Raw genomic sequence first — 21063 nt, 5'->3', positions numbered from 1 at the left:
AACTAAAACAATTAAAAGAAATAAATAAAATAAATTATAATTTACCATAAATAAATAAAACTTTAATAATTACCACTTATTGCTAAAGGGTCAAGAAAAACAGATTTATTCTAGCTCTTGCTTTAAGTCAGACTCAGATCATCTTTTAGTCTATTGTAAAAGCATTCCAGGGGCTCTTTAATTATGATTATGCGTTTTTTAGTCAAAATCTAAAAAAAACTAAACTGTGTCATTTTGTAGGACAGTTCCTTCAGAGCTGCAGCGGTTCATTTGTAATTTACCTCTGATTTGGAGTAGAGTAAGCCTGCCCTCACTTTCTGTCATCCATCTGTTTACATGCTCTCCCGCTAGCTTATAGCCTCTCACAACCCCGACCTTGCAATGAAATGGCGAACAGTATTGGACCTATCCAGCCGTACAGTTCTCAGCCAGATTCCATCTTAGACGTGGGCAATAAAGACATAAATTGATAAACTTCACAATGGAGCTTGCGGCTTGCCGCAGTAGGTGCTACGTTACATCTATTAGCTATTTCCAACTTCATTTTTTTTTGTCAGCTGCTGATTCACAACAATTTGAGTGAAGTACTAAGAAATGCAGTTTCAATCTAATTTTTTTTTTACATATCTCATTCATGAGAAAATGCAACAAGAACATGTTTAAAACACCAACAAACATGATTTTTATTGGAGTGGGTCTTTATGCTATATGATTGTAGCTGTTCAGAAATCAATAAAGTTCGTTTTTGTAATCTGAACCCTGAAAACTTGTGGTAACAAGGATCGAAATTAATTTTAAAAATAAAAAAACTGATGCTTAAAGGGCAAAACAAGCATCTTCTTACAGTGAGTCATGATGAGCTGACTGGTGTTCATCCAAGAAAACCAGTGGGAGGATTTTGTACACGCCCACTTTTTGGGGAAGCGGAAGATGGGCATCTCTGTTTGCCGTAAACTGGTTCGCTTGGACGGTCGCAGCTCCGCCGCAGACATGTAACGCTGAGAGAAACCGCTATAAACATCGAGCCGACATGCATTAATGTGTCGGAGTAGCGACTGAAAGGTAGTGTTTCCATATTTCATGATGCTTAAGATTCGAAATAATTAGTCCTCTCCTGCTAGCAAACAGGTGGTGACCGCTGCAAAGTTCACGTGAAACGCGAAATCGCTAAATAATAATATGGAACCCGTTATTATTTCTACAGTAAACGCAATGAATTATAGTTGTGACGAAGTGTTGTTGCTGCTTGTTTCCATCCAGGTGCCGTCACGGTGCTTCCCCAGCCGGCGGCTCTGCTGCCATGGAGGTGGGGAGCCTCCCCATGGAGTTGTGGCGGGTTATCTTGGCCTATCTCCCCCTCCCTGACCTGGGCCGCTGCTGCCAGGTGTGCAGGGCTTGGCGGGAGCTCATCCTCTCCCTGGACAGCACCCGCTGGAGACAACTCTGCCTCGGCTGCTCCGAGTGTCGGCATCCCAACTGGCCCAGCCAGCCTCACCTGGAGCCCGCCTCGTGGAGAGAAGCCCTGAAGCAGCACGCCCTGGCCAGCCGAACCTGGACTCGAAATGTGCCAGAGCTCCAGTCCTCTGCCTGTCTTCACTTTTTCCGGCGACGCAAAGACCGTAAGGTCTGGCACGTCGGACCCGGTTGTGAATTTGAGAGCCTGCGTGGGGCTCTTGGGGTGACGGGACCCTATGACCGGGTTGTTCTTCATCCAGGGGTCTACGAGGAGCAGGCTGAGGTGGCGCTGAAGGTGCCCGTGGAGCTGGTTGGCCTGGGGCGGCTAGGTGAGGTGGCCCTCCTGGTGTGCATTGAGCAGCAGTGCCCCACTGCCAGACTGTGCAACCTGGTGTTTATGCCACCATGGTTCTCCACTGTTGTCTACAGGGTGAGGGACCAGCTTGTTTTTGCATTGTTTTTATGCAGTACATGCAAATGTATCACCAGAAGAAAAAAAAGAAAAAAAACAGGTCTTACTTTGCTAGAAAGAAAGAAAAATCCAGCACTAATAAACCAGAGGTTTGCAACCATCAACACTTAAAGAGCCACTCAGATCGATGTCTTACAGACCCCAAAGTCTTATTTAACCTTCTAGAAAAAACAATTTGTATTCATTTTAGTGTTACTATTATGATAACTGATAATAAACTGTTGTTTTTTTTTTTTGGCATAAATAAAACCCACACATAAAGACAAATACAATTTTCAAAGCATTGAACAGTTTATAACTTTTGACAGAGATTTACGTGACTTCCTTTCAAAAAAAGACACCCTGTGTCACATAAGTTTATTTCACTGCAGTAGTAGTACTGTAGTGAAATGTCAGCAGTGATTAAAAAAACAAAAAAAGATTTTTATTTTACTCTTTGTATTGCATCTCAGCTAGAAGTAGGTAAATCTAACAAAATAAAATTGAATCAGAGCTAGTTACTGTTTTTTTAACCATAAGACACACTTAAGATCCTTGAATTTGTTCAAAGATAAAACATATTTTTCGTGATCTGATGCGGCTTACTTGAGGTTGTGCTCACTAACCTTCAATTGATATTCTGTGGCACATGACAAAAATCAGTCAAAATGTTTTAGTTCAACTTGTGATACGTACTTCCCTTCAATTTTTTAAAATCTGTTAAATAAAGTTTGAGTTAATTTACTTTTGCAGTTACTTTGTTAAATTAAAAACGTTTTTTTCTTTAACTGTAGAGCCACAACGGAGGGATTAAAGAGCCTCATGTGGCTGTGGAGTTTCAGGTTGCAGACTCCTGACCTATTCTCTTTTCTTTTCTCCCTCAGACATCATGGGGTCATGTCCAGATGGATAATTGCAACTTTGAGGGTGCTCAGTTGCAAATTCGTGGCCCTGGAACCTGCCAGGCGCGTTTCTGCTCCTTCTCTCAAGGCAGCTCTCTCCACTTATTCAGTGTCTCTCTCAGTTTATTAGACAGCTGTGACTTCTCAGGAAGTGACACGGCTTCAGTGACCGTGGAAGGTCCCCCAGTGTCTGAGAGGAATTGGGCTTGTAAACACTTGGCTGCCCTGGCCAGGACGTTCCCATCTGGGTTTATTAGCTCTCCTAAAGCCCCTCGGGCCAGCTCCACTGGCGGTAACCCTGCAGGAGGCAATGCAAAGAAGGAGCCCGTGAGCACAGAGGAATGGAAAACAAGGATGGGTGGAGATGCGGGGTGTCATGGAACTGTTATCGAAGACGGCTGGAGTGATGGCGATTGCAGCGAAGGAGATGATGAGAAAAAAGATGGCAGGGGAGCCAACACTGCCAAAAAAATGTTTACACTGGATTACAAAATCCCATATGACCATCACGGTCTTGCTCACTTGTTAAAGCCTCTGGAAGATGGCACTCTGCCAGCCGCCTCGTCTCCTTCACCTCCACCTGTTACCCCAGAACCCCTCACCCTTCAAGAAGAGTTAGAGAGGGATCAAGAGGCGCAGATAATGGCTGCATCAATCCTTGGCTGCATTGTCAGACGCTGCCTCTTCAGGGACGGAAAGGGCGGTGTGCATTTGTCGAATTATGGACAAGGTCGACTGGAAGAAAATGTCTTTCGGGGGCTGAATTATGCTGTCCGCTGCATCCAGAACGCCACGGTAATTGTAGTCGATGCTGTTAACACATGTCAAGGAAGTGTTTCACTTCATGATTAATTCAGCAGCTTTTTTGTTACCTGAGCTGTTTTTCTTCCCTCCTTCAGATCGTAATGCTGAGAAATGAGGTGTGCGAGTGCTGTGCGTCAGGAGTGTTTCTCCGCTTGTCTGCTCAGGGCCTGATTGCAGAAAATAACATCCACTCCAACGGGGAGGCAGGGTTGGATATTCGAAAAGGAGCCAACCCAATCATTCTGGTAAATTTACAGGCATTTACAATTGCAGCTGGATTTATATTTGAATTGTGTTTAAACCAGTTTTGGGATTTGAATTTGGATGAGAGGGTTATCAAAGTCCTTTTCTTAAAGACCAACTCCGATGAAAATAATGTTTTTGGTGTTTTTAACATGTTCTTGTGGCATTTTTCTGATGATGGAGGACATATAATAGGAAAATTCAGCTCAAAATTACATTTCTGAGTTTGTATTTATTCAAATCCTTGTGAATCAGGAGCAGATGAAAAAAATGCCGTTTGAAAAACTGTATTTGTGGAGTAGAAATTACGCTGGGCCAGCAACAACCTCCCTGCTCTGCTCTACAGTATTCTGATGCATCGACTTGTAAACCTCTAGATCAGGGTTCACCAACCCTGTTGCGGTAGCGCACGAGGAACAGGGTTGGTGACCCCTGATCTAGATCCATGTACGTCTTCCCTTTCCTCGTCTGAGCTGGCATCTGGCTCAAAACTGTTCAGCTGGATAGCTCCAATTTTCCTCGCCTTTTCTGTTGCACTGGTAATGTTAGGTTGGGGATGTGAAGGGCTGTAAGCTACCAGGAGATTGTAAACAGATGGATGACCGGAAGTGAGGGCGGACTTACTCAGCACCAACGGTTCCGCCCGCAACTAAGAAATGCTCTGCAGAAGCAATGTTCTAAAAACACACAACACAGGTTTTTTAATTTAGGCTAAACTGTCATAATCATTATTAAAAGACCATTGGGTACGCTTTTACTATAGATCATAAGATGATCGGAGTGGTTTTTTTCTTTTTTCTCTTGTTACAGTGCAACAAAATTCACAGTGGTTTGCGCTCTGGGATCGTGGTTCTTGGCAACGGGAGAGGTTCGATTCGGAGCAACCTGATATATAACAACAAGGAAGCTGGAGTCTATATTCTCTTCAGTGGGAATCCTGTGGTGAGGTAGGTAGGATTTCATCAACAGGGATGTTCCAATCACATGGGGCTCATTCAACTTGTAGATGTTTTTTCTCGGTAGGGGCAAAAGACAAAGAATCTCAGATGTCAAATCAAACGCAGCATGCTTGTCAGCAGATTTTTTATACTTGCCATAAAAAAAGGGCAAATGTTTCATATGGAGGCATGTCGGAACCCTTTAAAGATTAAAGTAGGGAGGAAACGAATACGTTGCAGATCACACTGATTTTTGTCTCCCCCAAATCACTTGTCTCGTAGTGGTAATCACATCTTCCAAGGCCAGGCAGCTGGAATTGCCATCAATGAGAACGGCAGAGGGATGATCACGGGTGAGCAATTAGCATTGATCCACCTCGCGGTCCGTGTCCGCTCTTAGCATAACTAAATACGTCCTGGGTGTGAAACTTTTATTCCAGAAAATGTGATCAAGGAGAACCAGTGGGGAGGCGTGGACATCCGCAGGGGGGGCGACCCCATTTTGAGGAACAACTACATTTGTTATGGCTTCTCGGACGGTGTGGTTGTAGGAGAGCGAGGGCGTGGACTCATAGAGGGAAATCATGTCTACTGTGCGTCATTTCGTTATCAATAAACCAAAATGTAGCATAAAGAGTGTGTCTTTATGTAACTTCCTATTAACAATGTATTTTTGTGTGTATTTGCGTTGGTTTTTAAGGTAACAAAGGTTGCGGTGTTTGGGTGATGTCATCCAGCCTCCCACAGCTTTTGGGAAACTACATCATCCATAACTGCATGTATGGGCTGGCAGTGTTCTGTAGGAAGGACTCTGAGAACATGGAGTCCAGGGAGGGGAACTGGCCTGGACGGGAAGGAATTGGTGAGGCTGGAAATGGAGAAAGGCGAGGAGTAGAGGCGGAAGGCAGAGAAGCACACGAGAACTTTAACGAAGAGGGTGAACTCTTTGCTTGGGAGAGCGACTTGGACAGCGAGGATGGCGGGCACTCTGCTCGGCGCTCCATCAGCGTGGCTCTAGTTGAGAGCAACTGCCTGAGCTACAACGGAGGTATTAAACCGATTTTCTGTCTGAGACTGCACCGTCGTGGTCAGTCTCCCAACATCTTTGTCTTTTTGCAGCCGTCGGCCTGTATGTGAAGAGCAGCGAGGCCATGAATGTTTTTGCAAACCTCGTGAACAGCAACCGCGGCCCCGGAATCGCTGTGCTGCAGAGCAGTCAGCTGACACGACTCGTTACAAACTGCATCCTTGAAAATGATCGAGGTGGAGTCACAGTGGAAAAGGACTGCAGGGTGGAGCTCCGCGGTAATGGCATCTACGAAAACAGGGGCCATGGCGTCAGGTTCAGCGGCATTGGACAGATCGTGGAGAATGATGTAGTTGGTAACCATGGCAACGGGATCCAAGTCTCCGCAAGTGCTGACATAAAGGTAGACTTCCAGCCTTTTTTTTTTTTTTTTTCTTCACATTCACTGCTTATCGTACCTCTTTTTACAAATCCTGGGTTTTCTTTTTGTTTGCGTCTCCAGGTCATGCGTAACCGTGTACAGCCAGCTCAAGGCTGTGGCATCGCTCTCCTGGGGGCAGTCAAGGGTCTGATCCACGACAATATATTGTTTGAGGGCCACCCAGACTACAAAAAGAAATTGATTCATTTGGACTCTGGCAATGAGAGCTGCGTGTTGCACAACAATATCCTAAGACACAATAACAGGTGATGTGGTAAAAAATAAAGTGAAACCTATTGATGCAGATGAGCTTCAAACCACCTTAGCTCCAGAATTCCCTTATTTTAGCATCTGTTTGAAAACAAAAACGTGATTTTTTTTTTTTTTTTTTTCACAGCTGGAAATACATTCAGGCATCAAGGACATGCGTTAATTTAAAAAACTAAATATTCAGTATTCAATATTCAGTTTTTTACTTTAAAACCAAGATCAGTCTATTTAGAGATGATTCAGTCTGTACCAGGTAGCAGTTTTAACCCCTTAGTTTACCTTGTAGTTATCAATTTTATCCTGCAGGATGACAGTCTTTGATTTTGATGAATTTAATATTCCTGGTAATTCTTTGGCATGAAAAAGTTTGTAAATAGTGCAGTTAGAATTTCCAGTGCTGAAAAAAAATCCCCAAACCAACGTTTTTGTTAAGTTCTCTGTTGCATTTACAGTTGTACGTCGGCTCCATCCTGGGTTTTGGAAAACCCTCCTCCTCGCCCTGCAGCCAGCTCCCCATCTGGTATCTCCTCATCCCAGTTTCCATCACGACTTGGGCTCTCCATGACCACCAGAGTGGGGGCTACTGTGGAAAGCGGTTGCCACAGCGGCAGCATGTTTTGCTCTATCCTGTGAATGTTGGCAAGCTTTTACAAACCACTAGAATTTGGACTTTTTAGAGGTCAAGTCACATCTTATCTAATTTAATCACTGCATGGAATGAGTGACGTTTTCTGATTTTTGCAGAAAAACTCTAAAGAAGTCAATCCTTCTTGTTTTTTTTAGTAAATACCACTTCTTAAAAAATGATGGACTATTAGGAATATTAAGAACATTGTATACAAACCTTTTCCATTTTTTGGACATCCATTCCACTATGATTCATCTTCTCTTTTTCAGCATAAACTTTAAAGGATTGTAATCGCACATCTGGGACTCTCTGTTTAGGACGTGCACATTAAGAAACCCTAGCAGGAGTCAGACAGATACAGAGATGCCAGCTAAAGCTACACGACGGAGTAAAGCTGTCCCTTTTTTCTTTTGGGGACTTTTAAAGTCGGTGATTGTAGCTTTGAAAAGAACGTTTCAGAAATTTAAAACGTATATGCAAAAAGCAAATCCAAAATGAAGCTTCTGCCTCTTGCACAGAGCTGCTGTTTCCTGCTGAGTCTGTGGTTCACTTACTGACTTCTGTGACATTACGTTTCAGTGGGAAGTTGTCAAGTCATTCAAGACACTTTTGTGTTGCACAATGACAACCACAGGCTTGCTTGGTAACAACCAGACAAAGAAGGACAAAAATGTTCAGTGTGCAATATGTTCTGTCTACAATTAAAAAAAAAAAAATGTGCCTACATGTAAGGTGGTGGTTCTGTCATCTAGACGTTTACAACTTGGTTGCTTTTTTTCTATCTTCAAATGTACGAGTCAAATAATTTCATGTACAACTCAAATGATTTGATTTATTAAAGTATTTTGTAAACAAATACAGAGAGTTTTGTGTCTTTTTTCTCTCCACACATCCTACTTTGAATTTCAGTGCATTTTCTTGCGCTTCCGTCTCTCGACAAACTTATCGTATTTGATCAGAGGCAGAACAAGTGAGGCGTATCTGTGTTCGTCCTGTAGCTGTGCTTCATCTCCTTTACCGCGGGCTGGCTTGCTTATGGTTAAACCCATCGACTTTGCAATCTCCAGCATCCTGTAGGGAAACAAGAATCATTCTTTAGTGGCAGAACAACAATATTACCTTGTTAAAGACCCACTCCAATAAAATGTTTTTGGTGTTTTTAGCCCTAATCTTCTAAAAAAAAAAAAAAAAAACTGCACTCTAAGGACCGGCTCCTCCAAATCCAAAAAAACAGCGAGTGACATCAAGAAGTGAGGAACAGCCCCTTCCAGGAACAGTCTGTGCTGCCAGCACCGCCCCCAGGCTTACAGACACACCCACTTTCTCAGCGGAGCTAGTGGTAAACAGCAAAGCGCTTTCATTTTATGTACAGAATATGCATATCCATCTTTGCAAATGTTGGGACATGCTGCCAAGTCCGACCCTAGGTTGTCATAAAATGTGCGAAACCCACACAGAGAGAAAGGTGGTGCCTCAGAGAGAGTCGTCTTATGTTCGGGTTGGAAAATCAGTTGGTAAAATAACTAAGATGTTTTAAAGGGAGAGAATTTGGGGTTTTTGTACCTGGCCTCATTGATTTCCAGGTCACGGTGAAGCAGTGAGAGGTTAACAGTCATGTCACCCAAATGCAGCAACAGAGCCAGACTGTGAGCTGCTATTTTGGCCCGCATTGATGTCGACACAATGTTCTGGACCCTAAAAGGAGAACACAAAACACATTTGTCAGCTTTTTTTTTTTTTAAACCTTAACAAAAGAGGGGGTACTGTCGCATACACACCTGCCATTATTGTATGTCTCCACTGTAAATGTTCGGAGAATTTTACTTTGAATGACACGAGGACAACCTTCCTCAGTCCAAACTGCAAACAAAAACGGGTGGAATAGAAAAAGCATCATACATTACAAAACTTTAGGGGCAGGGCATTTTAACGTGTTGATCAGCGATATTTAGAATCTACTACTTCAATAACTGAGATTCCAAAATTCTGCTCACATTTGCGAGTGACAATCTTCTGATGGGCAAGTTTGATGAGGAGAGACAGGTAAAAAGCGCAGCGAGCAGTTTTCTCTCTAGGTTCACTTGCGGATGGCATGTTCTCCAGGTGCTTCATCACACACAGATTCCTTTGGTAAGAAATAGAGAAATATTTCAATTCAATAATAAGTAAATAAGGCTAATAAGACAAAAATGCTCTCTGCTACCATACCCTCTTTGGTCTTTCAACTTCTGCAGCTCCTCTTGGCTTAGTGCCGTCATCTTTTGACCGTTCGGCTCCAAAGCAGCAAATTCTACTGGACTCAGTACTGTTGAAGTCAAATTAAGGATGGAGAAAAGTGCTGCTTTTGCTCGAACTACATATGCATGTAATTTCCAATATCTGTTCAAATTGGGGGTGGGGGGGTAATGTTAAAAAGATACGCTCTTCAAAGGGGTAGACATCTTCTTTTTTGTCTGCATCTGCATTGCAGGGAGGTAGGTGTAACGACAGGGCTCCTTGAGACTCTGTTTCAGCTACTTCCTGTTGCAGAGCTAACAAGAAAAAAAGGGGGAAAAAAACATGTAGTAAAAAAAAAATGATGGCAAGTCCAGTATGAATTTGAGTTATATTTTCTTGTCTAGATTACTCCAAAAGGCTGAAAGCTTCACGCTTACCTTCCAGACCCTTGTTATCAATCACAGTGCTGGCAGCTTCAGCCACTGCATGATGCAGAGCATCACTGCCCACCTGGTTGAGCCTGCGAGAGCTCAGAGCTCGTTTCTGTTTATTCGTGCCAAAGGCCTCAATCAAGGAGTCAACCTTGAGAAAGAAAAAAAAAACATGACTTCACTGTGTGCTTGTTTGTTTCAAAAGAAAGCTTGTTTTTCTCATACCTTTTCCCTGTAGGACAGAGTGGTGTCCTGAGGCTTTGCATCATGTGTTGCCTCTCCTGGTGGAAATTAACTGGCATTACTAAATTGCCCTCCTTTAAAAATCGCTTGTTATTGTTTTGGGGATTGCATTTCTTTTACCTGGTATGACAGGTTGCATGTTGAATAGCTGAGCGCTGTGTATCTCCATCTGCATGGTTTCTTTATTCAAAACTCCAACATAATATCTGAAAATAATTGCATCACAAAACTCATTCGATAAGGATACGAAAGGTCTATATCAAATGTTAATGTATATAAAATGTAATGATAACAAACCTGCAAAGATTATTGCATTTCATTAAATCTTCTCCAAAATTCTGCCCGACATAAGACAACCTGTCTGATTCAGCAACCTAAATGGAACAGACAACTGTTACATATTTAATGAATGCGAATCTGTCATTTTTGTTTAATTATTATGGTATAATGTACGTGTGTGTGGTTGTAAATATATGGATATGCATCTCTTATAACATTTTTTATTTTACAATCAAAAAATGACAAACCATCTTAAGTTTGATAAACATATGAGTGGATTTGTATTTCTTCTTCAGTGTGATGTTATATTGATTGCTTGAAATATATCAATTCCATGCAAACTATGGTGTGTGCGAGCACGCATGCGCAATTTCTCACCACGATCCGCCTTATCTTTTTCCTCGGATTATTTTCTTCTATGTTCTTGAATGTGGCAAAATCCAGTTCCTCTGCATTGCTGGTGAAACCATTCGAAAATCGGACTGCAAAAAATACAGAGAATGGCGTGTTAATGTTGATTATGTGTGAGAATATTGCCTTGTAACTTTCACGTGTTCTGATTACTCCTGAAAAATGGAATAGTTTTATACACTTGAATGCAACACAGATAACTCAAATACTGACTGTATGCTCGCCTGCTTTAGAGATTATTGTTTCAAAAAGGCTGAGATGAGAATAATTACCTATGATCGCTTTGTCAGACTCCCTTTCCTCCTCGCAGCACACCATCCTGCACGAGGCGGCCATGATTGTTGTTGTGATCTGTGAAAGGAGCGAGAGGACTCACTCATCTGTATTTACGTAAAACGTAACGCTCAGTGAATTTGGTCAATGACGAATTTTTGTCTTTTCTTAAAGCTGTCTAAAAACATTTTTTTTCTAAATACACGTAAATATTATTCACAACACCTGTCTTAATAAAGTAGATATTTAAAACCATTTCGCTCAATAGTTTTCATCCTAGACACTTACGAACGACAGCGACACCCTGTGGTGAATCATTCAAACTGCTGCGCTTTACCTCAACGAGGTCATTTCAATCAAGGTGCAGCAGCGCCACCCTGTGAGTCTGGATGGGGAAAAAAAGCCGTCTGAATAAATGTTCGTATAGATTAAGCAAAACGTGCTGCTTGGTAAGCGCCGGAAACACACCAGATCATCGGTATTATGATATTGTTCTGAAGTTGTATCCTGCTCATCGGTCATCCTAAAGCTAACGACCATCGCAACTCCCTTCTTCTCGACAGTTGAACTACTACGCCGTTCAGACTGTATTGGAGAACTACGAGGAAGTGGCTTAGAGGAGATGTTATGAACACCGCAATGGAAGGGTTAGCCATAGGTAGCTGCACTTGAGGGGACATTTTGTGGGGGAAAGGGTGTCGGCGGAGACGATCTTTTGGGGAGACCTAATGCACCCGCTGGTGCTGCTATATAGCTAGAAGGAGTTGGCTAGCCGCGCGGCTGCTAACGAGACTCACTACTAGCCTCTTCACTTTTTTTCCCTGAATATTTTCTCAATTTTTTTCCTTCGGGGACACACTTTTTGGAAGACTTAAAGGTAATTTGTGCTATTTGACATTTTTAAAATCTAGTATATGTTATTTATTGTTTATAACCCACATGATTGTCCAGTTTAAACTTGCAAGCTATTCTTTAAGGTCTGTTTTGCAGTAACCGAATTCTCTATCATCAAGTTGCGATAAAAAAATATAAAGTTTGGGGAATTTAAAACGACTAATTACCCAAAGTTTTTGAATGTAATAAATGTTACAACACGGTTATCGCATAGTAAGATATTGAATTCTATTTTAGGCCACAGAATTCTATAAAATTAAATCAATTATTCTGAAAAAAAAATTAGCTAGCTTACTTAAATTTCCTTCTTTTGTGTGTGTTATATGTTGAGTCTTTGGAAACGCTTTTAACCAAAGTGACTCACTAGTTTATTACAATCCAAGGCAACGTGAGGTTAAGTGTTTCGCCCAAGGACACTTTTGACTGTGTAGTCTTGGATTTAAACCCCCAATCTACTGACCTTCAAATTCTTTCCTTAGTTATGTCTATGTTAAATAGTCAAAAGGAAGTCAAATGTGTGTGTTTTGCACTGATAATGACATATTGAAGTCAGCCCAAAAAGCCAGAATGTTTCTAAGACTTGTTGTCTTGTTGATTAACTTAACTTCACATTCTGAGTAACTTCACATTCTGAGTGGCTAAACACACCTGATGATCCAGGGAGCAGGGAGAGCTGGGAAACAGTCAAGGTGGTAGATCTGTTGGGCAGCCCCCTGTGAAATCATTGATGTCCACGTCCTTCTCACTTTTGTCTCCTTCTCCTCCTCCTTTGGACTGATTTGTCAGCAGAGCCATGGACTTCCCGGGACACTTTGAGCAGATATTCCAGCAGCTGAACTATCAGCGGCTGCACGGTCAGCTGTGCGACTGCATCATAGTGGTGGGCAGCCGACACTTCAAAGCCCACCGCTCTGTTCTTGCAGCCTGCAGCACCCACTTCAGAGCGCTCTTCACCGTCGCCGAGGGAGATGCTAGCATGAATATGATCCAGCTGGACAGCGAGGTTTGGACCTGAAGCGAGCACTGGCTCTGCTGTGAGTTAATATCATGATAACAAACTGCCTGTTTGCAGGTGGTCACGGCTGAGGCATTTGCTGCCCTGGTGGACATGATGTACACGTCGACGCTGATGCTGGGGGAGAGTAACGTCATGGATATCCTCCTCGCCGCCTCACATTTGCACCTCAACAATGTCGTAAAAGCCTGCAAGCACTACCTAACCACACGCACACTGCCTGTGTCGCCCTCCTCTGAGAGGCCGGCCCATCACCACTCTCAACAGGAGCAGCAAAGGCACAGGCAGCAGCAGGCGGACTTGGGAGGGAACCCAGCTTCAGCGGGTAACACAAGCCTCACAGGAAACGCTGCCACGTCGAAGGTGCAGCGCTCCTTCTTGCTGCAGCAGCTGGGGCTCAGCTTGGTGAGCTCCGCTTTAGGAGGAATGGAGGAAGGCGGCGTGAGCAACAGAGCGGTCGACCAGCGGGCCTCATTCCCAGTCCGTCGATTCCACAAACGAAAGCCGTCTCTAGCGCTGACAATTTCAGAGGAGAGACCCAGACAAAGGCAGCGGACCTCAGGGGGCGCCAACCTAGGTTTGTTGGAGGAAGACGGCGAAAATGCAGATCAGGATGAAGCAGCGCTTCATTCGCCGGACTCCCACAAACCGGGGGATGATTCTAAGCTAGGCGCCGGCATCACAGGGTTTGTAGCTGTGGCTCAAGATGACCCTCAGATGCCGAGTCAGTCAGACAGTGGACGCTCTGAAGGGGAGAACTCGGTGAGGATTCCAGGAGGAGTAAACAAGGAAGAGGACATGGGTGACCAGGATCAGCAGGCCAGCAGAGCCACTGTAAAAATAAAGTCAGGGAACGAGGAAGAGCAGGGGGAAGATGAAGAGCGGAAGGTAAAAAGGATGCACATAAAGTTTTTTTCTTATTAGTTTCCAGTTTTTCCTTTTTGGGGGGGATTTTAATGTTTCTACATAATATTCGTTTTTTTCCTTCGGTAAACAGCTCAACTTTCATCACAGTGGAAACATTTTTTAATTTTTTTTGTCAGGTGGTGGTCAAGCGAGAGGTTCTCAGCTCACCTGAGCCTGTAGACGAAAACAGCGATGTGACGTCCCAGGCTGAAGGCAGCGACCCGGCAGAGCCCGGCTGCCAGGAGGAAGAGGAGAAGGTGGAGCTGAGCCCAGAGGGCAGCGACCGCAGCTTCACCTCCGACCCCCAGCCCAGCTCCGAGTCTCTGCTCCATTCCAGTTCCCAGCTCCTCCTCAAGGGCAGCATGGGAGGAGGAATGGGTGTCACGGGGGGGTTTGGCAGTAACAATGGGCTGAGTAGCAGTTCTAATTTTAATATCTCGAACTTTCTCAGCTCTAAAGACTTCGGGAGAGGTGGGTCAGGGTTGGTTTCTGGAGAGGATGACCTTCCTAACACAACCACCGGGGAGGCAGTTGCTCATCGCTTCCTGATGAGACACGACGCTGCTGGGCCGTCTTCCTCCGCGTCGTCCTCTCTTATTCAGTCGGGCACGCTAAGTGGCGAGAGCAGAAACGGCTTTGGAGACAACCTGCAGCCAGATTCTCTATTCCTGCAGCCTCCTTATGAGAACTTAGGAGGCCTCAGAGGGAGCAGTGGGAGTGCTGGACGTGGAGGAGTGGATCCTTTTGCTCTGGACTTCCAGCGCTCCAGTTTAGGACTTCACTCCCTGGGGCGACCCTCAAGAGGGATGGGAAGTGCTTCCGCTTCCACCCTGAGTTATCCAAGCTACAGACGTATTGCTCCTAAAATGAACTCTGGCATAGGAGGTGAAGGAAGAGTCCAAGACCCGGCGTCACCTTCCTCCAACCTAACAAGTCCTCTGCTTCTGAACGAGAGTGGGGGTTATGAGATGAACGGCGGCCGGCCCACCTCCCTCCCGCCTCAGCTGACCCGGGCTTCAGCAGATGTCCTGTCAAAGTGCAAGAAGGCCCTTTCGGAGCACAACGTCTTGGTCGTGGAAGGGGCTCGAAAGTACGCCTGCAAGATCTGCTGCAAAACCTTCCTCACCCTGACCGACTGCAAGAAACACATTCGCGTTCACACGGGGGAAAAGCCCTACGCGTGCCTCAAGTGTGGCAAACGCTTCAGTCAGTCATCCCACCTGTACAAGCATTCCAAGACCACGTGTCTGCGCTGGCAGAACATGAACATGTCCAACTCCCTGCTGTAGAGCCCAAGAGGAACCGAAGAACACACTGAAATCCTAATCTCAGTCTCCTTCTCTTCCTACTATTTAAACATGTTATTGTTTGGGTTAGACCAGGGGTCTGCAACCTGCAGCTGCAGAGCCACATGCTGCTCTTGGAGCCCTCCGATGTGGCTCTCTGGGTAAAAAGATTCTAATTTTAAGAAGTTACTGTAAATGGAAAAATTTAGTAAGCAGTAAAGTAAATAAACTAACTCAAACTATATTATAAATTCAGCTCATTCACAGTTGAAGGACAGTACACATAACAAGAGAAAGTAAAACATTTGAACAGATTTTTGTGTATCTGCTGGAAGCACGGCCAGAGCTAAGACAGATTTTCTAGTTTGGAACAAATTCAAGGATTTTAAGTGGCCCTTATAGATTCGGTTACAGTCACTTAACTATTGTTAACAAATGGTAAAACAGACTGTTTTTTTAACTCACTGCTGACATTTCACTATACTACTACTACTGCATTGAGATGACCTTACGGCGACACCAGGTCTTATTTTGAAAGGAAGTCATGGGAACCTCTGTCAAAAGGTATAAACTAAAATAAAAGCAATTTTATTTTCGTTTTATTTATGCCAAAATAACTATAGTTAATTTATATTTATCATAAATAATAGCAACAATAACATAAATACAAATCTGAGTTTTATTGTTCTAAAGGGGGAAGTCAGACTTTGTGGCTCCTTCAGTGTTGAAGGTTGCAAACCCCTCAGTTGGACTAAAAAGTACTAAGATTAGGTCAAATCTCCTGTTGGATTACTGGATATGGTTTCTATAGTACATTTTGTTAAAGTGATGTATGCATTTGTAAAGCATGTACTTCCTCTGCATACTCCATGTGCCTTTTTCAGCGCACTTACTTTTATAAAGATGGTGGGAAAGTCATTTTGATTCGTTGTCAGGTATTTATTAGAAAACTAATAACATATGGTTTTGTTCTCAATGGTTAGAAATCTCCTGAACTGAAATGTTTAACCATCAGGTAATCTATGGGCTTCATGTTTGTCATTGTACTGTCTAAACTTGGCTAATAACCCTAAGAATTAGAATTTTTTATGTCGGGAGCAAAGTTACACGTGAAGTTTTTTTTTTCAGACATAGGTAAAGGTTGTCTGCAGGTTTTTAAAAACCTTTACCATGGCACCCTCATCCCCACTTGAGTCTTAAGTCGTCAAATGTTACTGAAAATGTTCCAGTTGTACTGATGGGGCCTCATGGAAACACATCAACAATGCTCTTGTTTTCTTTAAAAGTCCCGTAGTTTCTGTCACACGTTTTTAGGGAAAACTTTCTCAAATTTCTCCACGTTCCACCTTACAAATGTTCTTCACAAAAAAGTCCCAATAAATAAATCAAGAGAGCTTTGGAGTTCTATTAAAAAAAGAAACTAAAGCAGTTTTGCTGCTGTAATGTGAGTTTGAAAGCAAAAATCATCTGTAAATACACTTTTGCATGTCTTAGTTTGGTGTGTAATGTATACATTTTTTTTCAGATAAAAAAAAATTGGGCGTTCTGTAATTATGTGATGATTTTTAAAACAAGTCGTGACCTTATAAAACCAAAAAGTCCTTTGGTCACAGGTGCTCTATTTTTAATTTTTTGCTAACAAGGTAGTTTAGTTGGTGGGAAAACATTTTCCAATCATAAATCTTGTGCTTTCCTGGTCAGTCACTTTTTTTTATCTTTTTTACTTCCAAGTACACAGAACAACCCATCCAAAGATCCACCACCCTACCTGTTGACTTGGATGTTTCCTCCTTTGGATTGAGCCGATGCAGCTGATCCCGGTAATCAGCAGCAGCAGGGAGAGCAGGAAAACAGGCAGAATGGTAGATCTTAAGGGAGCAGGTTTCTGCCTTGTCTAAATGCGATTTATGTATAAAAGCCACTCCCCCTTCGTGGACAATCAATGCTGCAGAGCGTCCTCTCTATATCAGAGGAGATAGTGATAATATATGTATCACACTCAAATTTGAAAACTTTTACACTTTTTTTGTACAATTTATTTTCTTTTAATTTTTACTTTATTTATATAGAAGACTGGTGTATATGTAGCAGGATTTTTCATACTTCAAGTGAGAACTTATAATGAATAGTGTTATGCAAAAAGGTTATCAAAAGTTGCATTTTATTAATAACTACATGGACTGATCCGCCTGTTTGCTGTAAATAAAAGCAACTTCCCTGATCAACAGTTCATCTGAGAGCATTGCTCATGCAGCGTTGTCTTTCAGTGAAGCTGAATGAGAAAAAAGTCCTTATTACATGTTTGCCTTTCTGTAACTGTTTGATGTATTCTAACATCTGCCATAAGTGAAGTCATCACACTGTTTCTGTGCAGTAAATGTCTTATTTAGAAGAAGAAGAAAAAAACAGGATTCTGCTCTTATTTTGAAATTTGCTACCACTTGGTTTCTGGGTTTCATTGAGCGTAAATAGCATACTTGACTTGCAGAGAGAAATACAGTCTACATAGGTGAGGCTCTAAAATTATTTTTTATCTGAGAGGAACTTTTAAAGACTTTCATTCATAAATCTTGGTAAAGAGAACCCTTTAAAAAAAGACAGCAGCCTTGCATGCTAACTCAAATAAATGCTTAAATTGATTCTGCCTTATTTCTACCAGCTTCACAAGCAAACCTTTTGTTTTTATGCCAAAACTACATGATTTCCATTGTGTAACCATACGATGGTCTATGTGTACTGTTGAAGGCTCTGAAGATTGTAAAGTACTCTTGTTGTTTCAGTTGTTGATAGGCTGAATAAAACAAATTCACAACAGTAGTTTTTTTTTTTATCTATATCACGACAGAACAAATCAAACACCCATTGCAGCTCCTAGAATCCCAATCAAACCCCAAAGATAAACCATTTTTCCAGAAGAATTCATTAATTGATGAGCGTGGCCCCCTACAGCTTGAGCTCCTTGATCATTGGCTCGCCTCGCAGGCCCAAGAGGAGGTTGTTGGCTGCAAGGGCAGACATGGCGTTCCGGGTTGTGTAGGATGCACTAGCAATATGTGGAAGAATCACTGTAGGTACAAGAAAATACAAATTAATATCAGAGAAACAAAGCATGTTGAATCATTCAAACCAAGATAGACCCACCGCAGTTTTTGAGGGTAAACAGTGGATGGTTAGTGGGCAGAGGCTCTGGGACGGTGACATCCAGACCAGCTCCTGCTATCTGACCAGCTGCCAAAGCCTCATACAGATCCTCCTGGTTCACGACTCCACCTCTGAGACAGCAAAAAAGGCGAGGAGAAGCCATCAGAAACCATGAGATCTTTTCAAATTAAAATAATTAGGCCACATCCTTTCCTACCATATTTACTTGCTAATAGGATAATAATATATACATGTGAATATTAGAGATGATGTCGTGTTTGAGGGTGGCGCACCTGCTTGTGTTGATAAAAATGGAGGTGTTTTTCATCTTGGAGAAAAGTTCTTTGTTGCAGATCTCCTTAGTCTCTGGTGTTAAAGCACAGCACACGGCCAGGAAATCCGACTGCTTTGCCAGTTCATCAAACGAGACTAAAACAAAAGAGATGCTACATGAAGATCTGACTTTGGTCCGAATGACGAGTTACAGTCTCTGCAGCCTTTATTCTCTTTTTCTCCTCTGTGCGAAGCTGTCATTTTCATAAATGAAAGCATAACAATGGGGAATCATAAATCTTACCGTATTCTGCGTTGATGGCTCTGGCCAGTTCGGGCCTGGGAGCCACGTCTGTGTAGATGAACTTTTTTACTTTAAAGGGTGCCAGGCGCTCTGCGATAGCTACACCTAGAGACGTATGCACGCACAGAAAACGTAAAATATCCAGAAATAACCACTACTCCATTGTCTAATGTGTAAGTCTCACACTTACCAATCCTTCCCAAACCCAGGATACCTACAGTGCTGTTGGCCAGTTCATGTCCACACAGCCAGAGAGTTCTCCATGTGCCCCAGCCACCACTGTCACAGGCAAAAGGATGTAATAAATGCAATCAAATTTTTGTAAATTCTGTGAGTTAGGAACTTGTTTTTAGAATAAAACCATTACGTCTTGGCTTCATGTGTGGCCTCTATGAGTCTCCTAGAGGTCGTCAGCAGCAGAGCCACAGTCAGCTCAGCAACTGCATCAGTTAGAACTTCAGGGGTGTAACCTACACGGATTCCTCTGCAGGAAAATGCAGAAATGTTATGTGGAAAAATGCAAATCCATGCTGTCAGATGTTTTCATTTCATGTTTTCTGCTGCGAAGAGAAAGGTCACCTTTTCTTCAGCTCATCTAAAGACAGATGATCAAAACCCACTGACATGGTACTGAGAACCTTTAGATTTGGACCTGCAGGGACAGATTTGCAAACTTTCATGATCTTGCACCAAAAAGTCTATTTTAATATATTAAAATATAAATAAAATAAAATAAAAACAGACCTGCAGAATCCAACAGTTCAGCATCAATCTTTTCTGTCAGCACGCAGAGCAGACCATCAACACCTTTGACCTTTTTCAGCAGCTCCGCCCTTGGTACAGGAACGTCGTCTGAGCCCCACAGCTCAAACTGCACCCTATAGGGCAAAACATGAAACCACAGATCTGAAGCAACCCCAATATGTCGTCATCAGCCGCAGAGGTCAGAAGTGCATAATGGGTTGAAATGAACAAACTCAAAAACACGGAGGCCTCATTGTTCTATGTACCATCAAAATTTCTATTTTAAATATTTGGAAATTTAAGATATAGATATATTAAAGAGGTTATGGAATTTGCAATCTTACAATTTCAAATGCAAACATTAAAAGTTTTCCTCTAAAAATGGGGATCTTTACAAAACAAATTTGTTGAAAGTGCTTCAATATCAGTGAGCAGCATGAAAGACATTTCAGAAAGACATATTTTTCTAACTTACTGTCCTGATTCTTTGAGGATCTTCAGTCCCTCAGGCGGGATCTGTCGGGTCACATACACCCGCTGGAGGGTGGACATTTCTCTCTGGACGTTACTTGGTACGCCTTCTTTGATGCTCAGGGGAGCAACAGCGATTTTCTGGAGCCGACGTAGTGCCATGCGACTGCCCCACATTGCCAAAGAAGAGCAAGCCTTTGGAAGATGAACGCAGTTCAGTCTGTTTCAGACTTAGTTTTGGCTGCAGCTCAGGGGGGTGGGGGGCTCCTGTGGGAGTTTGACCAATATGCTGAAAGGGAGGGTGCCTCTCAGACTAAGGTGCCCAGGGTTGAAAAATAGTTTTCTGACAAATGCAAGTCAGGGCTTTTTCTTGTTTAGGGTAAAATAGGAAAGAGGCCTTTTAGACTGAATTATATGCAAACAAGAATGCATTCAAAACTTGAAGTAACAGTTACTATTGTGTGTTCGTCATCGTTGTCTTGTAGAGCAACAGGAGTTGAACGGATGTAAATGTTTCACCAAACTGTTGACCTTTGCTTCTCTAAACAGTACAGCACCCAAACATGTTCTGTTCTATTTCTCCAGCTTCTCCAGTTCATCAAACCCTCATTCTTTACCCAAGTCAAATCAGGTCAAAGTGCAAATGATCATACAAAAAAGAAAGGGTTTTTGATAAAAATCAGTACATAAAAATTAAATAAAAAGGGACAAAATTGATATATCCTACAAAGCACATAAATACACAAATAAACAACACAAAAAAGATACAGTATACCATCAAAAAGATTGATAGACTGACTGAATAGAGCATGTGTGCATCAATATTGTCTTGGCAGCTCTGAATCTGAAAAAAGACAGGTTGTTTTTGCCTGTCATCCTCTATTTGACTGCAAAGATGAACAATCTCCTCCGGGTTGTTTAGATAATTTAGTACAGATGGTGGAAATAGCTGGAAAAACAATATGATCAAACACAATGTAATGGTACGTATTAATACCAATAGGGTTTTTTAAGATGATGCCGTTCTGCTAAAAAA

At 42.6% G+C, this 21063-nt stretch overlaps 4 protein-coding genes across 8 annotated transcripts; 2 read left to right on the top strand and 2 right to left on the bottom strand.

The window, feature by feature from the left end:
- Nucleotides 1-900: 900 nt before the first annotated feature.
- Nucleotides 901-7995, top strand: LOC101168677 (F-box only protein 10). 3 transcript variants are annotated; one of them, XM_078953494.1, is made up of 12 exons: nt 901-1062; nt 1261-1624; nt 1716-1885; nt 2791-3603; nt 3708-3857; nt 4666-4802; nt 5076-5146; nt 5234-5386; nt 5494-5841; nt 5913-6223; nt 6323-6507; nt 6964-7995. In XM_078953494.1, the coding sequence occupies exons 3-12, from the start codon at nt 1853-1855 to the stop codon at nt 7142-7144; spliced, it is 2382 nt and encodes a 793-aa protein (XP_078809620.1). In that variant the 5' UTR covers nt 901-1062; nt 1261-1624; nt 1716-1852; the 3' UTR covers nt 7145-7995. The 3 variants fall into 3 exon arrangements, with proteins under 3 accessions (XP_078809620.1, XP_023812161.1, XP_078809619.1); XM_078953493.1 differs by having other exon boundaries at nt 924-1062; nt 1261-1619; XM_023956393.2 differs by having other exon boundaries at nt 907-1062; nt 1261-1885.
- LOC101163387 (RNA polymerase I subunit E) lies at nt 7945-11534 on the bottom strand. 2 transcript variants are annotated; one of them, XM_023956414.2, is made up of 14 exons: nt 11462-11534; nt 11331-11378; nt 10993-11071; nt 10688-10791; nt 10328-10404; nt 10151-10236; nt 10013-10068; nt 9794-9938; nt 9560-9670; nt 9348-9444; nt 9134-9264; nt 8918-8999; nt 8703-8834; nt 7945-8210 (listed from the first exon to the last, which is right to left on the bottom strand). In XM_023956414.2, exons 3-14 carry the CDS (start codon nt 11054-11056, stop codon nt 8045-8047), a joined length of 1251 nt encoding a protein of 416 aa, XP_023812182.1. In that variant the 5' UTR covers nt 11057-11071; nt 11331-11378; nt 11462-11534; the 3' UTR covers nt 7945-8044. The 2 variants fall into 2 exon arrangements, with proteins under 2 accessions (XP_023812182.1, XP_004065777.2); XM_004065729.5 differs by lacking the exons at nt 11331-11378; nt 11462-11534 and adding an exon at nt 11282-11326.
- Nucleotides 11535-11570: 36 nt separating this feature from the next.
- LOC144994709 (zinc finger and BTB domain-containing protein 5-like) lies at nt 11571-17908 on the top strand. Of its 2 annotated transcripts, none has more exons than XM_078953521.1 (4): nt 11571-11870; nt 12677-12890; nt 12960-13790; nt 13946-17908. In XM_078953521.1, exons 2-4 carry the CDS (start codon nt 12681-12683, stop codon nt 15095-15097), a joined length of 2193 nt encoding a protein of 730 aa, XP_078809647.1. In that variant the 5' UTR covers nt 11571-11870; nt 12677-12680; the 3' UTR covers nt 15098-17908. The 2 variants fall into 2 exon arrangements, with proteins under 2 accessions (XP_078809647.1, XP_078809645.1); XM_078953519.1 differs by having other exon boundaries at nt 12674-12890.
- On the bottom strand, nt 17905-20518 carry LOC144994718 (glyoxylate reductase/hydroxypyruvate reductase-like). The gene is made up of 9 exons (XM_078953534.1): nt 20032-20518; nt 19557-19690; nt 19392-19464; nt 19180-19296; nt 19003-19091; nt 18813-18917; nt 18529-18664; nt 18236-18366; nt 17905-18159 (listed from the first exon to the last, which is right to left on the bottom strand). The coding sequence occupies exons 1-9, from the start codon at nt 20202-20204 to the stop codon at nt 18038-18040; spliced, it is 1080 nt and encodes a 359-aa protein (XP_078809660.1). The 5' UTR covers nt 20205-20518; the 3' UTR covers nt 17905-18037.
- Nucleotides 20519-21063: the final 545 nt, after the last annotated feature.

Source organism: Oryzias latipes, chromosome 1, assembly GCF_053564925.1.
Source record: "Oryzias latipes strain Hd-rR chromosome 1, Olatipes_Hd-rR_3.1".
NCBI lineage: Eukaryota > Metazoa > Chordata > Actinopteri > Beloniformes > Adrianichthyidae > Oryzias > Oryzias latipes.
This window is presented reverse-complemented; position numbering and strand designations above follow the sequence as displayed.